At 33.9% G+C, this 21889-nt stretch overlaps 1 protein-coding gene across 2 annotated transcripts in view; it reads right to left on the minus strand.

The window, feature by feature from the left end:
* The window catches only part of LOC124536066 (adenylate cyclase type 2-like), a 225159-nt gene that overhangs the window by 18034 nt on the left and 185236 nt on the right, over window positions 1–21889 (minus strand). For both annotated transcript variants that reach the window (XM_047112496.1, XM_047112495.1), the window contains exons 7-9: window positions 19286–19413; window positions 18227–18385; window positions 12493–12625 (exon numbers count right to left, since the gene is read on the minus strand). In XM_047112496.1, coding sequence (XP_046968452.1) covers window positions 12493–12625; window positions 18227–18385; window positions 19286–19413 — 420 coding nt within the window. The remainder of the gene's footprint in view (window positions 1–12492; window positions 12626–18226; window positions 18386–19285; window positions 19414–21889) is intronic.

Raw genomic sequence — 21889 nt, forward strand, 5'->3', positions numbered from 1 at the left:
GCACAAGTGGTAGGAATTCTGCGAGATGAAGGCAAGAAATTCCTTCAGCAGAGACTCTGCAGCTCATGCAGGAGCGACGAGGTATCCATCTACTTCATCAGATAGGGCTCAGACAAACTACAAAATCACGAGACTTTTGCAACATGATCTTCACCACTCGAATATCCATTCCAGCGAACGGGCAATCGAGCTACGCAATGCATCTTACAAATTTTTCGATATTTATGACCAAAAATAAAAATTAAAACAAAAATTGTTGCTGAGTTTTTGACTTTTTTGATCGACATTTTCATAACGATGACGACGATGATGACGATAACGACGAACGCGAAAATGATTAAGATATCTTTGTAGAGCACAAAAAAGGTACAAAAGCGGTTCTTGTAAAAATTTTCGAATCTCATCGGATTGCCGAGTTATTGCCGGAAACAAATTTTACCATTTTTTCAAGATGGCAGCCTTAGCGCCCCGGAATTCATGGCCTTTCATTGTCATTTATTTGCCTTTTTTTCGACGAAATGACTGCACTAATAAGCAACGATAAGTAAAACATTAACCGATTAGCAATCATACTTGTTCAGTTCATCTGATTCCTTGAAAAGTAAAAATTAACAATTGCCTCTCACCTTGAGCTCTGGGGAGGGACTGAAGATTTATTGACAGCGATGTCGAATAAAAAATCAAAACCGTCAAATGATTTTCTCCATACTAAAATGTATGGACGACGAATGCAAAAAAGTAACCAATATTTAAATAAAAAATACTAAAATATTGTGTAATATAATAAAAATTTAATGTGGTACACTTATTATTTGTACTTTTGAGACCCTTTTTAAGCAAAAATACATGAATAAACTAGCAGCTAAATAGCTCAGTAAAGCTAAATAAAAAAGGTCGATTTCAGTGTTCGGAGTCATGTTGGCGATGAATATGCTAGGTTATTGATGTATATTTTAGATATATCATGATGTGAAACTTGAGACATATCTATTAAGATACTGCATGTAATTTTTTATCCATATTCGATGCTCCAGTTTTCAGATATTTAAAAACTAGTAAGTGCTATTTTAGCGTTCCGTAAGGACGGCCCCCTTAATAACTTAAATTTCCAACAACCATTGCACCATGACTCAATATCATTTAGTATTCATGATGTACATAACAAATATACATAACCAAATACACATATTCAATGAATATTTTAGACGTAGCATAATTCATGCTGAATCAAACATATCAATATACCTTACATGGAATTAGAATGTAGTGTAAATAGATATATGTAGATATAATACTGATGCTATATCAATCGTATTTGATTTACATTCGTTGATTATCTGTTGATGCTGGTATTCACCGATATTATACGGTTTACAGAAATGCATGTTATTTACCCATAACAAATTGGACCTCATACAAATAGTTGATGTACTGTTTTACTTAATTGTGCTACAAGCTACCTGACTTTGCATAAATACACTTTAACTTTTCTTTGTATTAATACTAGTATCGCGTAAAAGCAAACTCACTAATAAAAAATGTAAGAAGGTACAGGAGTAAGACCTACGATCTCTTCTTTCTTTTTGTCTTGAAAAAGTTACATTTGACAGAAAGAGACAAAAATCTGAACATCTACACAAGAATTATACATTTGTTTACGCTATATCTATTACCAGCGACAATATAATTTATACAAAGCGATTAAACGTGATGTCGGCCTGATAACAACCGATCTCAAAGGAAACCAAACAACTATGTAGGATGTATTAGCAAGTTTGTACTCAAACAGGGATCAAATCTGATTGGACAGAAATACAAGCTAATTTGAAATAGTCTAGCTAATTGTATACTACCTGAGGGTAGTATTTTGTAAATATTCTGAGGAATATTTACAAAATAAGAACGGATATGGGTATTTTATACCAAGCTATGTCCATTATTGATAGTAAAAAGTAAAGGCTATTAAATGTTTATTATATGTTAAGGGGACTACATGAGCTAAATGCAAGTTTTAAAATGCCAAAAAGTATATAATCCAATGCAATAAACCAAATGAAAAAAATATATGTTATTCTTCAGGATAGATGCTAGTTATTAATTGTGTTGAAAACATGATGTCATTAATTTGGTACGATAGAAAAAAATCGCAAAGTTACCTCTAAAAAGTCTTTTTTTGTTTTTTAACTACACTTATATACCTTCAATAATTTTGGTCTTTTGTCAGATTATTCTACAAACAATATACTAAAAATTTATTATCTTAATTATTTAGTAAAATCAATAGATTTTTTTTAAATCAGATTTTCTTATTTTCGACCAAAATGCGTAAGCATGTGTGCGTGAGCGCCTCGTACAGACACTGCCGGCCGAGGCCTGTTGCTATACAGACGTGTCGCTCTTTTCACCGCATCGTTGCGAATAAAATCTCGTAGATTTTATTTTTGTGTAATTTTAATTGTAAATTAATTGTAAATTAATTGTCGAATATTATTCTTTTATGTAAATAAATATATTAAGTTAAAATAGTCTAGTTGTAGTTAGCCATTTATTTTTTTGTTAAGTTATTTTTTATAAAGTTTAATTTTGTAAACATGGGAAATAAAGTACAATCTGTGAAGAAAACTAAAAAACGTTCATATAAATTAAAAAGCCGAACATATGAAAGATAATATGAAAAGGTAAGAGTATTTAATTAGTAAACATATATATATATGTCGGATCAAGAGCGACATCAGTACGATCGTCAGACATCATAGGGGCGTATTACTAGGGTGATCGAGCAAATTGGAAACCGCGAATACAAAAACACGTTTATTCTACGTTTAAAGTACTTAAGACACTTATTCAGTAAAACACTGTATCACACTTGGTAACGAAGCGAATGACAGTTCCTAGGATGGAGGTACTGGTCTTCACGAGAGCGGAATCGTAAGTGAGTCGTCTCTGAGCGCCTCCACCGGGTAGGCTCCGTCGTAGCACGAAGTTAGTCGCGTCGTGACGTCACGATAGTGCTGCCGCCTCGCGGGATTCGTGCCGCGCTTCGTTACGCTATGGAATTCATGACCGTCTCCGACACGGCCATCCTGCTTTACACACGTCCCCGTGTGTTATTCTGAAATAATGAAATCGTAGCACAGTATACACCGTTCGGCCACTTCTGACACTAAACATTACAACTAACTTGGCATTGTAATGAAACTATAATAAACTTCCTGGCTTATGTAACAATTTTGATTTATTATGATTTAAGTTTCAAAAGAAAACAGAAAGAAAGAAATCATCTAATGAAATTACAATTAAGACAACCAGAAATGCTAGAGCAGCTAAGTACCGCTTGTGTCTCTATCCACAATCATTAAATCATTAAAATTTACTGGACTTGATCTGACTTCACTATACATGAATCTTGAACAATGAATCTTATTCGTGGCCTGTGGCTTTTCCATAAGCCCATCCAACACACCTTGTGTTCTTTCTTTTGCATTCTACCAATGCCGACTCTCCCAGAGTCTATGGTCTCTACAAGACCCGACCTCCGCCAGAGCCACTCGCGCACCGCGTATCCACGGACTACTTAAAGCAGATACCGATTTCTAACGGACTACGGCTACGAAATGGCTACTGGTACGGTCCGACCAGCCGAACTAAGATGCACCATCATTACCGTCATCACTCAATTCAATTTCTTCAACTTCCAGTGGTACTTGGCCCTCGGGCATTCGACCTAATCTATCATGCGCGTACTTGTAAGTACGTTTACAGTTTAGTGCTCATAATTTATGGCGTATCCCATCTAACACGTCAACAAAGTGGCTCAGTGACTCTAAGTTTGGGGTCTAATTTATTTTGTTTAAATTCTTCGTTTTGAAGTAACACAAAGCCATCGACAGAAAACTTATTCAAACTCGCCTTGTACTGTCAAACCGTTTTTTTTGTCATACTGAGCCGCACTTGAAATCGATAGAGCTGCGTTTTCTCCAACTCGTTCGATATCTACGTCCTTATTATCGTCATAAATCTTTAAATTAAGAGGGCGTGCGACTTTACCGATAAGTAATTCGAGTGGACTCACTTTCGTCACCCTATTGACTGTACCATTTAACGCAATCTTTACGTCGCTTAATGCATCCTGCCACGACTTATCGCTCGATTCAACCGCGATAAGCTTCGGTTTTTTTTTTTTTACATGCGAATTTCAATTGCCTCTACTTCAAAACCTAGGAACTGTACCCGCGTCTTTAAAAATGAACATTATTTTGAAGTTAAGTGAGAAACCTGCTTTAGATAAAACCTCCAATACCGTTTTTAATCTCTCTAAGCCCTATTCTCCAGTTTCCGAAATAATCAAAGTGTCATTTACATACACTACAATGTAGCTTTAGCTTAAATCATCCAACGCAATCATCAAAGCACACTGAAAAACTGAAATAGCGTTACGAAGATCAAAAGGCATAGCTAAGAATTCATATTGCCCATTAGGCGTTACAAACGTGGTTCGTGCAATTGATTCTTTATTTACCGGTATTAAATGGAAACCACTAGCGCAATTTAATTTTGTGAAGATATTTGCACCGGTAAGTCGCGAAATCTGATCAGAAATTAACGGTAACGGGTACCTATCCGGGACGGTATTTTTGATCAGCTCACGGTTAGCTCTATTAGCGGGGCTTGCAAAGGGTGAATTACTCGTATAATTTTGGCATCTAAAAACTTATTTACTCGTTCTTGCATTACTTTTCGTTTCTCCGGTAAACAGCGACACGGTCGTCTTTGAACAGTTTTATTTGGATCTATTAAGCAAATTTCTAGCTCATAAGTGTTAACGCACGTGGTAGGAAAATGTCGACAAGTTATTATTTACGTCCGTTTGAAATGTCAGTATTTATCTCGTCAAAGTTATTTGTACAGGTCGGGGCATGTTTTGTAGCACACTAATTAATAACGTTACTTTGTGCCAGAGTAAGCTCAATCGTTCTTATGTTAACCACAAAACCCGAAAACAAAATCTCGCGACCTATCATAATAATATCGCTACGCAAATACTCATTAGACAAGGCATGAAATAAGATTTCTGTCGGATACTCGTTAATCACTATACTACACAACATTCGTACAGTGCTCTTAACAACGTAACAACATTGTTGAAACGTTTACTACACAAATTCTTAGCACAACTTTCTTGTACTAACGAGCACTCGGCTCCTGAATCAAAGTGAAAAATTATTGACTGACCGTTATGCGTTAGTAATCCTGAGGGAGTCTTGACCATGCACATGTCGACTCAGCGTTCAGCTCGGGGCACGGCGCTTGACGTGGCGGAGGCAGCGTCAGGAGGGACGCTCCCGCAGCGCGTAGCTATGTGTCCCGGTTGTCCGCACTTGAAGCAGATGAGGGCTCCTTTCGGTGTTGACTGCTGCATTGAACGGGCCTGTGTAGTCACTGGCAGGGGGTGCTTCTTAACTTCCTTCGCTCTGAAGCGACAATCGACTTGCTTGTGTCCGAGTTTCCCGCATACGTAGCATTGAGCGGTAACGTTGACATACGGGCTCGCTGCGCAGTGTCCGCTGCGTCGTTTACGTCTTGTGACACTTTGCGTTTCAAATATGAGTACGCTTGTAATTCTTTCTGTAGGTTATGGCGTGAAGAAATCTCGGTAGTGAACGCAAGTCGTTGTAATCTAGTATCGATTTGTGCCAAATGAGCTAGCACAACCGATACCGCAATTTGTTCAGTACTTGCATTCTTCCAACGATTCATCAATGACGACAGTACTCGGCTAGCATAGGCGGCGTAGCTTTCTCCCTCGTTAGGCTTGCTGGTGTTCAACTGCATGAGGATAGCTGGGATGGTCTCCGTCAGAACAAACCTCGCTGAAAAAAGCTCTTTGAGTTGAGGCCATGTGATTCCGGAGTAGGTAACTTGTGACAGCCAAGTCGACGCAGTTCCTTTTAAAGCTTTGCTGAGCGCGACTATTAACTGAGATCCTTCGAGTGGGTTGTCCGAAAGGCACAGGTCTGCGGTTGCACACCACGATTGAGGGTCCGCTTCTGGCTTGTCAGGATTGAACTCGGGCAGAGTCACGTTGTTGCTGGATCGCGGCGTATTCAAAGCTTGTATTAGCGCGCGCATTTGCTCATTTTGCATGTCGAGCATCTTCTGCCATTGACTTGTTTGAATATTATTTTCACTTGGTTTCTCATTTACTCGATTGAATCCCACTTCTGATGTCGGATCAAGAGCGACATCAGTACGATCGTCAGACATCATAGGGGCGTATTACTAGGGTGATCGAGCAAATAGGAAACCACGAATACAAAAACACGTTTATTCTACGTTTAAAGTACTTAAGACACTTATTCAGTAAAACACTGTATCACACTTGGTAACGAAGCGAATGACAGTTCCTAGGATGGAGGTACTGGTCTTCACGAGAGCGGAATCGTAAGTGAGTCGTCTCTGAGCGCCTCCACCGGGTAGGCTCCGTCGTAGCACGAAGTTAGTCGCGTCGTGACGTCACGATAGTGCTGCCGCCTCGCGGGATTCGTGCCGCGCTTCGTTACGCTATGGAATTCATGACCGTCTCCGACATATATATATATATATTATAAATAATGATTATTGGAAACATTTATTAAAAACAAAGCAATTAGTTCGCATAGAATCAGATTTTTCGACAGATTTCTTACAGTCACCATGGAGTATTTGGTCAATGCAAGCAAGTCCAAGAAGAATGGCATTTTAAAACTTACATTTAGCTCATGTAGTCCCTTAAAGGACTATATTTAAATATATATATATATATTTTATAATTATTAAAATTTAATTCCTAACAACTATGCATTTATTTTTTCAGAATTAAGAAAATCGAAAAAAAATAACACGGAAGCTATTTCTATTACGTTAGAGTATAATTTTATCAATTTTGTTTATAATAGGAAATATAGTTATGTATGGATGAAATTTAATAATAAAAAAATAAATAAATACAAATTAGCATATCACATGAATATTTAGTGGTGCTTGCCTGGGTTTGAACCCGCAATAAGATGCGCGCGTTCTACCCACTGGGCCATCTTGAAATATGTAATTGTTGTGAACCAAAGAACTAAAATATTTAGAAGTGTCATACGTAATTCAATATTTTTTAAAGATTGGAAATAGTATCAATTGAAAAATTTTAGCTCGTAGCTTCAGTGAAAGTGGGTGAAATATTGATTGCAAGTATCCAAGATATTTTAATAACGAACGACGACGAACGAATAATTAAAAAAAATATTTTAATAAAAAAATTGAAACGAAATTTATTTGTTTTTTTGTTAAACCAAAAATAAATAAAAATATTTGAATTTAATTGAATCAGTTTTATTTCAAATATCAGTCAAAAACAATACAAATAATTCTAATATTTATGACTAAACCCACTGTGATTGACCGAGTTAACCAATAATTCTACTAAACCGACTTGACGATATTATTTTTATAGTAACTTTTTGATGCTGACTTTTTTAACTTAATTTTTTTTCTTTGTGTACCGATATTAGTAAAACGAACAAACTCTACGCTTTTTGTCAGTGTACAAATTACGAACAGTTCCAATTTTATTTAATAAATCGCTTAACAAACTTACAAAATTTAAAAATAGGTACGATTTAATATTTAGTATTACAACTAATTGAATTGATACAGTAAAAATTAAAGAAAAAAATGTTTAAATTAACTATTTTTTGTACATAAAATAATAATAATTTAAGTTTAATTAATTCAGTTTAATTTTATCATAATTTTTTAAATGACACAAAGAAATTAAAACAATTCTGTTGTCCTGTTTATTTTTATGAAATCTATGATTGATAGAATTGATAGAATTGACTTCGCTTCGCTTTCGCTCGGCGCGGCGCGCGGCGGTTCGGCGCCATCTATTGGAATATTCAGGCGTAACCTCGCCGCCTCGCTAAGCGTAGTGCGCGCGGGGACATGCCGTTTTTGTCGTTAGTGTAAGTGTATGCGCGTGATTCTCAAGGGCAATTAGCTCCTGTAGTCCCCTTAACTCTAGGAGACATAAACCATCGCAAATTTTTTGAAGACCTTTTTAAGGTGCCCAATACTTCAAAACATTATTGAGTATGGTTCAGCCAGCGTTTGTAATGTAAGCGAACAAAAATGTTCATGTATAATGTTCATGTATAAATTGAGGTTTCTAATGTGATAAATCTAATGTATTTATTACATTAGAAACCTCAATTTATACATGAATTATACGTATAAAGTTTTCTCTTGAATCACTCTATCTATTAAAAAAAATCGCATCAAATGCAGTTGCGTAGTTTTAAAGAAATAAGCATACAGACAGACACGGGTCGCGAAGTCCCTTGACTTTGTTTTATACTATGTAATGATGTTGTTTAGCGCTCGTCTGAAAAACACCAAGATTTTTTTCTCATCACACCGTAATAATGAGTTTCTTAACAAATCAATGTATAAAGTTTCTTCATTAACTTTTTATGTTTTATATTGACTGGGATTACGTCGTGAGATTAAACGTGATGTCGTCCTGATAACAGCCGATATTAACGGAAACCAGCTATGTAGGACATATGTACATTAAAGGTTTGTACGAATACGCGGATCAAATCTGATTGGACAGCAGTATAAGGTAATTTGAATAGTCTAGATAATTATATACTACCCTCAAAATCTTTACAAAATAAGAGCATGTGTTATCTATATAAAGTAACTCTGTCTGCTTATCGCTCTTTCACGACCAAACCGCAGAACCGAATTTGATGAACTTTGGTATGAAGCAAACTTGAACTCCAAACAGGACATAGGCAAATTTTTGGCTTTTGGATTTTTTTAAGGAGGAGATAGCGTTTGTGTGCATTTCAAGCTACTGAACCGGTAGTCTTTCTGTAGTCTTATATAAAGCATGTTGTTTTTAAACATCGATTATAATTAAGTTAATGTAGTAAAACAGAGTAAAAATATTAAAAAGAAAGATCAAAGAAAGGCTACACTTTCTTTATACTTTGTTATTTCTTTATTAAAAAGTTAAACAGTTTCCGTGTCAAGAAACTGACCGGATATTTCATTATTATTCATAGCTAGTAGTCACCCGCAGCTTCGCTTGCGTTTTAGGGTATTGGTTGTCATGTGTTAGCCAAAGATGTAGCCTATGTCCCTCCTTGTGGTTCAAGTTTGCTTCATACCAAATTTCATCAAATTCGGTTCAGCGGTTTGGTCGTAAAAAAACAATTACTACTACAGACAGAATTACTTTCACATTTATAATGGTAGTATGGAAATAAAAATAAATATTCATTTTTAAAAGAAGTTTAATTTTTTAATGATTTTTTATGAAATATTATCATGTAATTGTGAACCGCCAAATGAGCTTCATGGTAGGTTTTTCATAACCAATATTCAGCGGTGCTTGCCTGGGTTTGAACCCGCAACCATCGGTTTAGATGCACGTATTCTAACCACTGGGCCGTCTCGGCACCGATTGACATACTGTGATACAATTCTTTGACATATCAAGTAACATTCTCGTATGTTAAGTTCATTGGTGGTTGTGATTTAAAATTCATTAATATTTGCAAAACTCTTTGGTAGTTAGGTAAAGTACAGGTCCCTTTGAAGTTTCTATACATATCGTGCTTTTGCACTTTGATAGTCAAATAGCTGAGACGTTGATTAACAAACGAGCGACCTGCCCCGGCTTTACACGGATGCAATACTGATACTAAATATACTACAGAATTTGTTTATGTACGACGTCACATTAGAAATTTCAAAAAATTATCAGTGTTAGTTAACTATTTTGTTCATGTATTATATACCTTCCTCTCGACACATTCTATCCACTTAAAAAACCGCATCAAAATCCGTTGCGTAATTTTAAAGATCTAAGCATACATAAGGACAGACAGCGGTAAGCGACTTTGTTTTATAATATGTAATGATAATTATATTACGAATATGAATATAATAAGGCTCTATATACATTAAGAAATAAAAAATAAAAAATCACACGATTTTACCGACTTTATACTGTCAGCTTAATAACTGTAATATACACGTATTACATATAAAACCTTTTCATTCGTATCGCTTTGTTTATTGATGGAAAGCGCAATAAAATCCGTTGCCTAGTGTAAAAGATCGGTACGTACAGAGGCTGGAAGCGATTTTGTTTAATACTATCGAGATACAAACAAAACCATCAGCAAAGGGATCTAAAACGGGTTATCCTGGTATACGTTTTATGTATATCGGTTTAATGGTTCTTTCAGATCGAGATTACAAAAAAAATAGTTCCTCGTTTATTAAGATTAGTGTACAATAAAGATAAGGTCACGACCACAACGAGACTGTATTTATTCATGCATTGAAATGATTATTAGGAATGTTATCAATATGTAGTAATATTGTTTTGATTCGATTCCACGATTCTATACATGCTTTGTATGTTGGATTTGATAGAATTTGAAATAGCCATTATGACGTCAAATACTACTATTATTATCATTTACTATTGCATTATTAAATAATTACTTTTTATTTAGACTGATAGAGTTTGTATATGCAAAATATGAATGTTGACTATAATTAAATTAATAGTTTTCATTTAATATACCGTCAAGTAACGAATTTAATTTCTTGAAATAAAACTAGTTATAACGGATTTGAATCGCGTATATTAATTATTTTTGACATCCCGACGTTTCGAGCACTTTACAACTTCACGGGTAGACAAAAATTAAAATAATTCATATACGCGATTCAAATCCGTTATAACTAGTTTTATTTCAATGTGTAATAATCGCGAAAATTTAAGACAACATTTAATTTCTTTTCATTTGAAAACTACCAATAATGATCAAAAATCATGTCTGGTCGAAACAAAACTGTTCTTAAATAAAAAAAAATTAAATCTTGATTGTATTGTACTATAACATAAGAATGTTTGTCTTTTTTTTACTTTTCTTCACTTTGAAATGTTTGAAATATCAGTCGGGATTCTTCTCAGTAGAATTTTTGGATCGGTGTGATAGCTTTACGTTTAATATAGTTTTATAAAATGACGTTTCTAAAGCATACTTGAATTAATATTCAGTTTCGGTTTCTAAAATAAGTTAGCAAACTTGTATATTCTGACGATAAGTCATCAGCAAAACTGGGATGGTGGGTCTCTCACCTTGTTCCACATCTTCACTGCTAGTTGACGCACTTGTGTTTACTATCAAAGTGCATTTTAATCATATTTATCGTAAAAGTTTGAATAGCATAAGGACACTCTTTGGGATAGGTCATGGATCGAAATACTATGATCAATCATTTGATGTCATAACCTCACTAATTCATCGTTCACTAAAATTGTTTGCACTCCACCATCAATCAAACTACATTCTCGTGTTGTTTCGATCGAAAAATAAAAAAAAAAAATTATTTCATGCTTACAAGCATAAAAGAATTGAAAAAAAAATTGTACTTTACAAGAAATCAACAGAATTCCCTTGGATATTGTTTAAGTTAATTTATTTATAAATACTGTATAACCTAAGTAAAAGTTATTTTTGTAGCCTAAGTTATTCATCATCAGCTTTCTATCAGTAAAAGTCCCGTCAAAATCGGTCGAGTCGTTAAAGAACTAACAGACAGAGAAGCAAAAATTTTGAAAATAATTAATTTGGTATGTGTAGCGTGTATGAATATGAATTTATTAAAATATTACAAACATAGACTCCAATTTTATAATATGTACAGATGTTTCGTAAACGTTTGTAGTAAGGTTTTTTTTTATTTGCTTTAATATTTTAGTATAGTATCTCAAATGGTTCTTTGTGCGTATTTTCAAAGAGTGATATAAAAGTAAGAAGCTATACAAATTATATATAACATGTACTAATATTACCATTACACGTACATAAAGTAGGTACCATTGTTTTTAAGCTTGTTTTATATGGAATTTAACTATAAGTCTAAAAATAAGAAAAGTCAAGATGGCCCCGTGAATTGGTGTCGACTTTAAAAATTTTATTTCTGTCTAGGTACTTATGGAGGATATATGTAACTTGTACTTTATTGACATAATCTGTTATTAAGCTTACCATAGATAAATATGAGACAACATCACATACATTACTCTGATCCCAATGTAAGTAGCTAAAGCACTTGTGTTATGGAAAATCAGAAGTAACGACGGTACCACAAACACCCCGACCCAAGACAACATAGAAAACAAATGATAATCTACATTGACTCGGCTGGGAATCGAACCCAGGACCTCAGAGTGGCGTACCCATAAAAACTGGTGTACGCACCACTCGACCACGGAGGTCGTAGATATTTTTGTGTTGTTTCTACCTTACCATCAATAAATGGTAAAGGGTTAGAAAATACACGGTTAAATTAAGACATAAAATATATAGGTATTTTCTTTATCTTAACTATAATTTCACCTGCAATGGGCAATATTTTCTTAAGTCTTACCTTTGGCGGTACAATCAGATAGGTCTCAACTTTATGGTCGGCAAGGTAACCTTCACGTGACGCGCCGTCCCCTGGTTCCACTTCGAATTTCCCGCCGAGTTGGAGCATCGTCGATTTCGTTATATGAACACGTCTATAAACAAAAAATAACATATATTTTATGGAGGCAGTGGCATATATTGAAAACCAATTCAAGCGCAGACAATGTATCCCGTGAGATTCATATATTTATGGCTTGTGTCTGTAATTACACTGGCTCACTCATTCTTCAAATTGACACGTCAATTCAGACTGGATAATGTGAAAGGGTAGAATAAACACGGTGGTAAAGAAACACTACTGCGATTCTTGCTGATTCTTCCTAGTTTGTGTATTCTCTACATACGAACTGGTGATAATATTACTTAATACTATAAAACGACGATTTAAAAGTGTTTTGATTTTGTGTTTTCCAAAAATTTCTAATTTCGAAATTTAGCTATTCTAAGTTATGATTTCAGTTGCGATCTCTGTTTGTGAAAAATATTGCAGGTTTCATCACAATCATCAAACCGAGAACAGCACCCCTTTTCTCGTGATTAATTTGTAAAGAAAATATCGTGAGGAAACCCTCCTATGTCCAATTTCAACGAAATCCTGCCACATGTGTATCCGCCAAACCGCATTGGGGCATGGTGGTGGAATAACCTTCTCCTCTAAGGGAGACGAGGCCTTAGCCCGGCAGTGGGAAATTTACAGGCTGTTACTATCCTATATTGCAGTAAATAACAATTTAAATAAGACTATTGTATTGTGTGTTCGCTGCTAAATAATTCATTAAATGTTCCATTGCTCGCCGCTTTCAGCGATAAAAGCTTCCATAAAAAAACACGATACTGAAAACAAAAATAGACTTTGAAATATGTTGTAAACTACCCATGGTTGAATAGCTTACCTCTAACCTTTGTTCCACGTATTCAGAAAAGTTTTTACGTAAATAAACTTACTATTTTAAATATTTGTTTATACTAGTACATCTACATATAACAACAACAACAGCCCGTAAATTCCCACTGCCGGGCTAAAGGCCTCCTCTCCCTCTGAGGAGAAGGTTTGGAACATATACCACCACGCTGTTCCAATGCGGGTTGGTGGAATACACATGTGGCAGAACTTCAATGAAATTTGTCACATGCAGGTTTCCTCACGATGTTTTCCTTCACCGCTGAGCACGAGATGAATTATAAAGACAAATTAAGCACATGAATCAGCGGTGCTTGCCTGGGTTTGAACCCACAATAATCGGTTAAGATGCACGCGTTCTAACCACTGGGCCATCTCGACTCGACTAGTATATCTATTAATCACTTTAAGCTGATTAAAGTAATTAATAGATATACTAGCGACCCGCCTCGGCTTCGCAAGGGAGCAATGCGGACACTAAATGTACTACAGAATGTCTTATAATGTTCACAGTTTTTCAGTCATTAGACTGATGGGAACAGCCTATCAAAGTTTGATTTTGAGGAGAAGATTTCAAGCTTACTCTAGCACGTTCACCAAACGTCAGTGGTTGCCACACGCTTAATCACATGCAAACTCAAACTCAAATTCCTTTAATTAATATAGAAGCATTACACTTACTTATTGATTGTCAAATAAACACTACCACCGGTTCGGAAAAAGGAACACCCTGACCTGAGAAGAACCGGCGAAAGAAACTCAGCGGGTCTTTTTTTTGTTATTTTTTTTTTTGTCAAATTAATAAGAAACATAGTAGTATATGATTAGAAATAGCCAGGAGGCGATCGTTTCATTCCCAAGGTGTGCTATCAAACATAAACTCGCTAATTGTATAGTAACCTTTTGCACACAAGCGTTCCTTAACAATTTTTTTAAATTTGGCAACAGAAGCATTTTGAACGCTTTCTGGGATCCTGTTGTAGAAGCGTATACATTGCGCCACAAAAGAGTTACTGACTCTATGCAGTCGAGTAACAGGAGTAACAAGATTGTGTTTGTTCCTTGTACCAATGTTATGAGAATCACATTTTCTCATAAAAACATTAATATTTTTCCGTACATACAAAACATTACAAAATATGTATTGAGAAGCAACAGTCAATATCTTAATTTCTTTAAATCTATACCTTAATGATTCCTTGGCTCCTAGGTTATAGATTGCACGAATAGCAGCACAAATATAGTTTGGATAGCGGCTGCGTTACCCCAAAGCATTATACCGTAGGACATTATACTGTGAAAGTAACTAAAATATACTAGTCGAGCCGTATCAACATCAGTAAATAATCAAATTTTTTTGACCGCAAATACTGCAGAACTCAGTCTACCCGCCAATCCGTTTATATGGGGGAGCTACTGTAACTTGGCATCAAGAGTAAGGCCAAGAAATTCAGTTGTTTCAACTGGATCCATCGATTCCCCATTGATAAGTACATCGGGTTTTACATTTTGCACATTTGGTGTGGTAAATTTAACAATTTTAGTTTTTTTATTATTCAGTCTAAGATTATTTACGCTAAACCAATGTACTATATCGGACATAGCATTGTTTACATCGTCATACTGAACCTGTTTCCTATTAATTTTAAAAACCAAAGAGGTATCATCAGCATACAATACTATATCATGTTTGTTCCCAACAAGAAAGGGCAAGACATTTATGTATATGATGGAATAGAAAAAGTCCAAGAATTGATCCTTGTGGGACCCCCATACCAACTGAGACCTCAGGAGACCTTGTCCCTTTAACGTCAACCCTCTGAATTCTATTGTTAAGATAGGAAGTCAGAAGGTCGAGTCGAGGTCGCAGGTTTCTGTGCTAGAAAAAAATTACAAATACCAACTTAGCATATAAAAGTTCAGTGATACTGCATCATGTCTAGTTGCCGTCTACACCACTAAGCCGCCACGGCTTTTTTGTTTAAAAATAATAATAACCATCAATTTTTTTTTAAATTATTTTACCCAAAAAACACAAAATAAAAAGTTTTTTTAATCGGCACATACATAAGGTACGAGTATTTATATATTTTGTTTATACATTAAACTTTCAATATTCGATAATAAATAAGATTTATGAAGAAGATGAAGAAGCTAATTTATTTTCGTGTTATCAATCAGCATTATGAACAGTGTTACTCTTGCTATTGTTTTAAATATTTAATAATAATTATAATTTATTTCCATACAAAATTAAGTTACATGGTTGAACTACGACAAAAGTCACAATGTATTATAACACGGTCATCAAAAGAAAGGTCAAGCTATCCTAGCTAGTCTAATTAAATAACCTGTGTTATGAATACTTCTTTTATAATACATTCGCATGATACTCCCTTAAAACTACCTTTAATGTAAAACACGAATCCGATATGTAAATAATAAGTACCTAGAAACTCCTTTACGCTCTGACGGTGTAAATATATTTAAAAAAAGAATGAATTCAATTTCCTTGCCCTGTTTACATGCGCTAGTGTGATCAAACAACTGCCATCCATCATGAGGTAAACTTGCACAGCAGAGCTCGTGATTGCATGAATTTTGCATATGCATAAGCCGTAAGGCAAGTTTACGTTCGCATTTCATATGCCATATTTACGCTGTTTTAGTCCATTTCAATCTATTTGAGATGAAACTCGTTTCGTAAATGTTAAGACTGCATGAGAAACATTTTCAACCGTAAAAATTCTTACTCCTGTTATTAAATTCTACATATGTGTACGTGTACCCATGTGTCATTATATATTCAGAGTAAATATTATTTATGTACTCTGAATATACAGGGTTATTGGTAATTCGACGTACATCCGTTAGATGATAGGGGTGACTAACTTGCAATAATTTTAACCCCCATATGCATGATCCAAAAGTGAACCATTTTTGAGATATCACGTTTTGAAGCTTTTTTCAAAATTTGTCAAAAATGTAACTTCAAAAATTTATTTAAAAAAAAGTTTCAATTAAAATCTATTTTTTTCTTTTGTTTTATAAAAACGATTCAACACTGTATGTTTGTCAATATTTAAATAATAATTATCGGTCCAAATTTAAAAATGCGAGACGGAAAACGAATAAATAATTTTTTTTGATTATTTTTCCTCAAAAATGCCTCAAAAACTAAAAAAATCTTTATGAAACTTGGCCTGCAGATTATTTTAAATATAACCGTTTTCGTAGTCTTCCAAAAATGTTTAAAAAGAAGGAAATTATTTCAAATCAATCGAAATAAAATCACCAGAAAGGACGCTGGTGGACGAGAAATTCGTATTCGAACATGAACAAATTCGTACTAAAGGTCACTCTTTCAAATTCTCACAAAATTAACTAAAAATAAAAACAAATGAAAAAAGACTTACTTACTTACCAAATATTGGCAAATATCCAGTGTTCGATCGTTTTATAAAACAAAAGAAAAAAATAGATTTTAATTTAAACTTTTTTTTAAATAAATTTTTGAAGTTACATATTTGACAAATTTTGAAAAAAGCTTAAAAACGTGATAACTCAAAAATGGTTCACTTTTGGAACAAGCATATGGGGGTTAAAATTATTGCAAATAGTCACCTCTATCACCGCCTAACGGATATACGTCGAGTTACCAATAACCCTGTATAATGGCCCAGTGGTTAGGACGCGTGTATTTCAACCGATGATTGCGGGTTCAAACCCAGGTAACACCACTGAATATTCATGTGCTTAATTTGTAATTATAGCTCATCTCCTGCTCGGCGGTGAAGGAAAACATCGTGAGGAAGCCTGCATGTGTCTAATTTCGTAAAAATTCTGCCACACGAGTATTCCACGACAACATTGAAACAGCATGGTGGAATATATTTTGAACCATCCTCTGAAATGGAAAGAAAGCCTTAGCCCAGCAGTGGGTAATTTACAGGCTGTTGTTGTTGTTATTATTATTTATAAAATATATAATTATAATAAAATTTACTTATTTATTATGTAAGTATATTGTCGGTATTTGTGATATTTATTTGTAAGTAAAATTTCTCTACATCCCAGGGCTGCAAGCATGAAACAACTATTAGAGATAAAGTCGTTTTAATTTCCGTAGAATTCGTATTTTTTGTAATTAAGGCTTATCTAAGTGTACTATAGTTCTTTTGCACTATATATATGGTCGGTAACATTAAAATAACTGTTTTTTTTTTATGCATGTCTGTATATACAGTACATATACCAAAATAACATTTTTACAATTTTTGTTTGTCTGTTTGTTCCGGCTAATTTCTGGACTTCTGGATGTCTGGAACGCCTCGACCGATTTTGATGGAACTTTCACTAGTAGATAGCTGATGTAATAAGGAGTTACTTAAGCTACTTCAGTTGTAGAGTTACATATAAAATTTCAGTTTAATACAAATGCGCATGAAGTCGCGGGCACAGCTAATAATAAATTACGAATATTATAAATTCGAAAATAACTCTGGCTGTTACTTTTTTACGAAATCACTGAACCGATTTTGATGAAATACGGTATGAGCTTAAAGACCTAGGTCTACTATTTTTATGCTTCACACCTGAAAACAGTTCCCTAAAACGCAAGTAAAGCCGCGGTAGTAACTAGTATTATTGTATTAGACAGTATATTATTATTTAGTATTTATTAGGTATAAATCAAATCAAAGACATTTCTATTCGTAACAGTATGTAGGTATCTATTGAATTTCTTTATTGAAATATTTTATTTCAACGTTAGTAGAATGTTTTGACTTACCCAGCAATACCACCAGATTCCATGTGGTTAGCGAGCGTGACGTCATCGCTCCATACGTCAAACTGCCATTTTCTTAAGCCAAGAACACCGCACAGCACGTTACCAGTATGAATACCAATTCTCATATCGACGTTGAACCCAGTTGCTTCCCTTACAAAACTGCAATAAAGTACATAATGAATATTTTTCTATTATATTTTTCTACAATATATTCTTACTATTAATAATATCTAATGATTTACGGTAACTCGCAAACAAATTGAAAAAATTGGATAATCTATAGAATACTCTTGGGCGATATTTAACAATGTAACTGCCGTGCAATATATCACAACGTAATATACTTTTATTCCAAAGAATTATGTACCCTATAGGATACATATATCTTTGGAAAAAAAGCATACGCTAAGCTATTACAAATATTTCTTGAACAAAGTATGCATGTAAATTTTAATGGTTTAAAATTCAATAGAGCACGATTTTCAAACTACAGATTTTAGTTAATATATTTATATGCTTCACCAATATTCAATCTCGTTTCGTAGTTTAGTAATAAAATAAAACTGGATGTGTTTAAAGCGCCTTAAACTTTTTAATAGCAAATCAGTACATTTGTGTTATTGATAAGTAGAAGCGCCTTTTCACAAAGAAAATTAAGGGAGACCATACTGCCGTGGTATATCTATAATGCCGTTATCTTCCTAAACTCTTTTATAAGCTATGAGCAAAAATCATAAACCTATATAACTTGTCGATTATAAGACCATAAAATGATTTCCAAAACTAATCAAGATATACAAAAACCGTGCATATATGTCGATAGAGATTTTTATTCTTATTAATATGCAATCAAAAGTGAATCGATCAGAAGTCAGTTAACATTTAAGGTTGTTTTTTTTTTAGTTATACCATGGTACTTGGTATACTCTTATTTCCAAAATGTATTATTGAACACTCGTAATTGACAAAAGGTAACATAACCAATCGTTTGGCAAAGACAATTTGACCTTTGTTTGGTTTATCTATATAGTTCTTGTTAATAGAAACAAGGCGACCTACCGTATCGCTTCGATCATTTGTAATCCCATATTGACACAGTTGTACGCGTGGTTGGGTCTCGACACTGGCAGTCCAGAGACACAGTAATAACAGTCGCCCAGGATCTTGATCCGCATGCACTGGTTCTCCTGGAATATACCTAATTTTAATAGAACATATCATAACCAATATACAAATAAAAAAAAATCGATTCTATAATTAAATTTCGTAAAACGAATACGAATAAAATAAATAAGGTTATATTGTACAGATATAATTCTGTACAATATAGAGAGATATAGATAGACCGCTCAGTGTTCTTATAAAATAATAAATGATATTAGACCACATCGCATACATTACTCTGATCACAATGTGAGTAGCTAAAGCACTTGTGTTATGAAAAATGAGAAATAACGACGGTACCATAAACAAAGAAAACCTAACTATCCTACATCGGCTCGGCCGGGAATAGAATCCGGGACCTCGGAGCGGCGTACCAATGTAAACCGGTGTACACACTACTCAACTACGGAGGTCGTCGCATAATATATGTAATTGTATATATTCAAGTTATTACATTATATATATTTTATAATTTGTGAAAAAGAGTACATTTATAAGTAAGGGCTGAGTTTCATGTCGGTTATGCCTCGTTAGAATCTTCATACCGAGAATGATACATCTTCAGAGTGGAGTCCTCTTACATTAAATGACGATAAAAAGCTCTTCTAACTTTGTACTTGAATAAAGTATATTTTTAATGGAATATGTTATATATTAACGATAAAATTGATACTATTTATTTATTTAGGAAATAAACTACTATAATTACACTTAATAGTATGTAGTATATAGTTATTTCAGTTAACATTAAGTTAGAAGGTATTTTAGGAAACTGAATTCATTTTGGACAAATCAGCATCAATATTCCTTGCTTTACTTAAAAACTGGGTTCTAAATTCGTGGATGCGTCGTATATCTCAAATATTTTTAATATTGAAATATAAATTTCCTATGGCCAGTCTGTACACGTTTTACAAAATAAGCATGAGTCTTTTTACACTGTAGAATTGAAATATTATGCATGTTCAACAACTAGTAGACTAGTGCAGCTCATTCTTGCTACCCGTACTAGTCTTCGCGTTTGGTCTCCACTTCCATTTAGCATCAGGTGCAGTGGAGTCATATGCCTACCCGTATAATATAAAAAAAGAAAATGGAAATGCCGGTGATAAGACCTACTTCCATATTTAAACAATATTTAGTGTATAATTAGATCAGATTTTGTTCAGCAATTGAGCCTGAGATTAAATGTATGTAAAATAATAAATATGACATTTATATTCCCGATGGAGGCATAATGTATGGGAACGTTTATGTCATTTTTCTTGTTCAAGTAAAGAGGACAATACTGTCACTCAGCAATCTGCTAAAACAGAGTACTTAGGATACAGAGCTTTTTAAAAAAAATAAAGTATTTTTTAATAGTAATTTTTTTCTGCTATATTGGATCTCCTTTCGATTTGGAGTCAAGCCCACTATGCCATTGCCATGATTTATTTATTTCATTATGTGTCTGTTCGTTAGGTTGCTAATGATAGTGATTTTCTTATAATTATCTTGAATTGAATGAAAAATGTCTATCCCGAAGAATGGAATAAGGGTAGAAAAGGTCTTGTAACTCAATATTTGTATCTTATTGGATATCTTCGCCGATTTTCGTGATCGTTATATCAATCATGTAAATCGAATGCGAAAAATTACCTTTATGTACAAGAGATGAAAATTAGGGGCTGCAATTCGATTTACAATAATTTCTATCGTATAGCAAGCGAATTAGGCATGTTTTTAATTGAAAGGCACATAAGAGTTATACTCATGGTACTGAAGTATCGTACTCATAATAAGTATACTTTATTAATTACCTACACAAGATACTTCTAAAAAATTAAGTGAAAACTACTTAAAGATAAAAATTATACTTTATTTTTATTTGAGAGGTCAATATTTTTTCTTATGTGAAATTGGTAGGACTTATAGAATACATATTAATGTACCGCGAAGTAATTATGACCATAATAATTAATCTCTATTTAAATATCAAAATATTTTAAACATGGTTATAATAAAAAATATGATTCCCAGTAATTTACCATTAAGGATTTTTTAAAGTTTAATTTGAAATATACGAAAACCTCTGTAAGCTTTCTACTCTGTGCTAAAAGACAAGTGAACAAAGAGGCATTGTTTGTCGTAATGAAAATTGATGGGCGATAAGTCATTAATTAGACAATTATTTTAATTAAAACCTAACTGCTGTCCTATCTAAACCCCGTTTAATTATAGGTTCTGGTAGAGTGAATATTTTTATCTTAAAAATATAGACTTGAGAGAGATTTTGTGTCTTATAATTAAAAATACCTGGAAGGCCGAGTTACTCTCGCCTCTAATAACTAATTAGTTCTAGTAACAAATTTTTTTTTTTTTTTTTAATATTTTTTTTAGTTAAGGCACATAATATAATATTGAATTAAAAAAAAACGGAATATCCTGAGTTTCATGTCAGGTCTAGAATATCAATTTCCGAAACAGTGATAATTTTTGATTATCAATAAGCAAGAG

The sequence above is a fragment of the Vanessa cardui genome, chromosome 16, assembly GCF_905220365.1.
Source record: "Vanessa cardui chromosome 16, ilVanCard2.1, whole genome shotgun sequence".
Taxonomy (NCBI): Eukaryota; Metazoa; Arthropoda; class Insecta; order Lepidoptera; family Nymphalidae; genus Vanessa; species Vanessa cardui.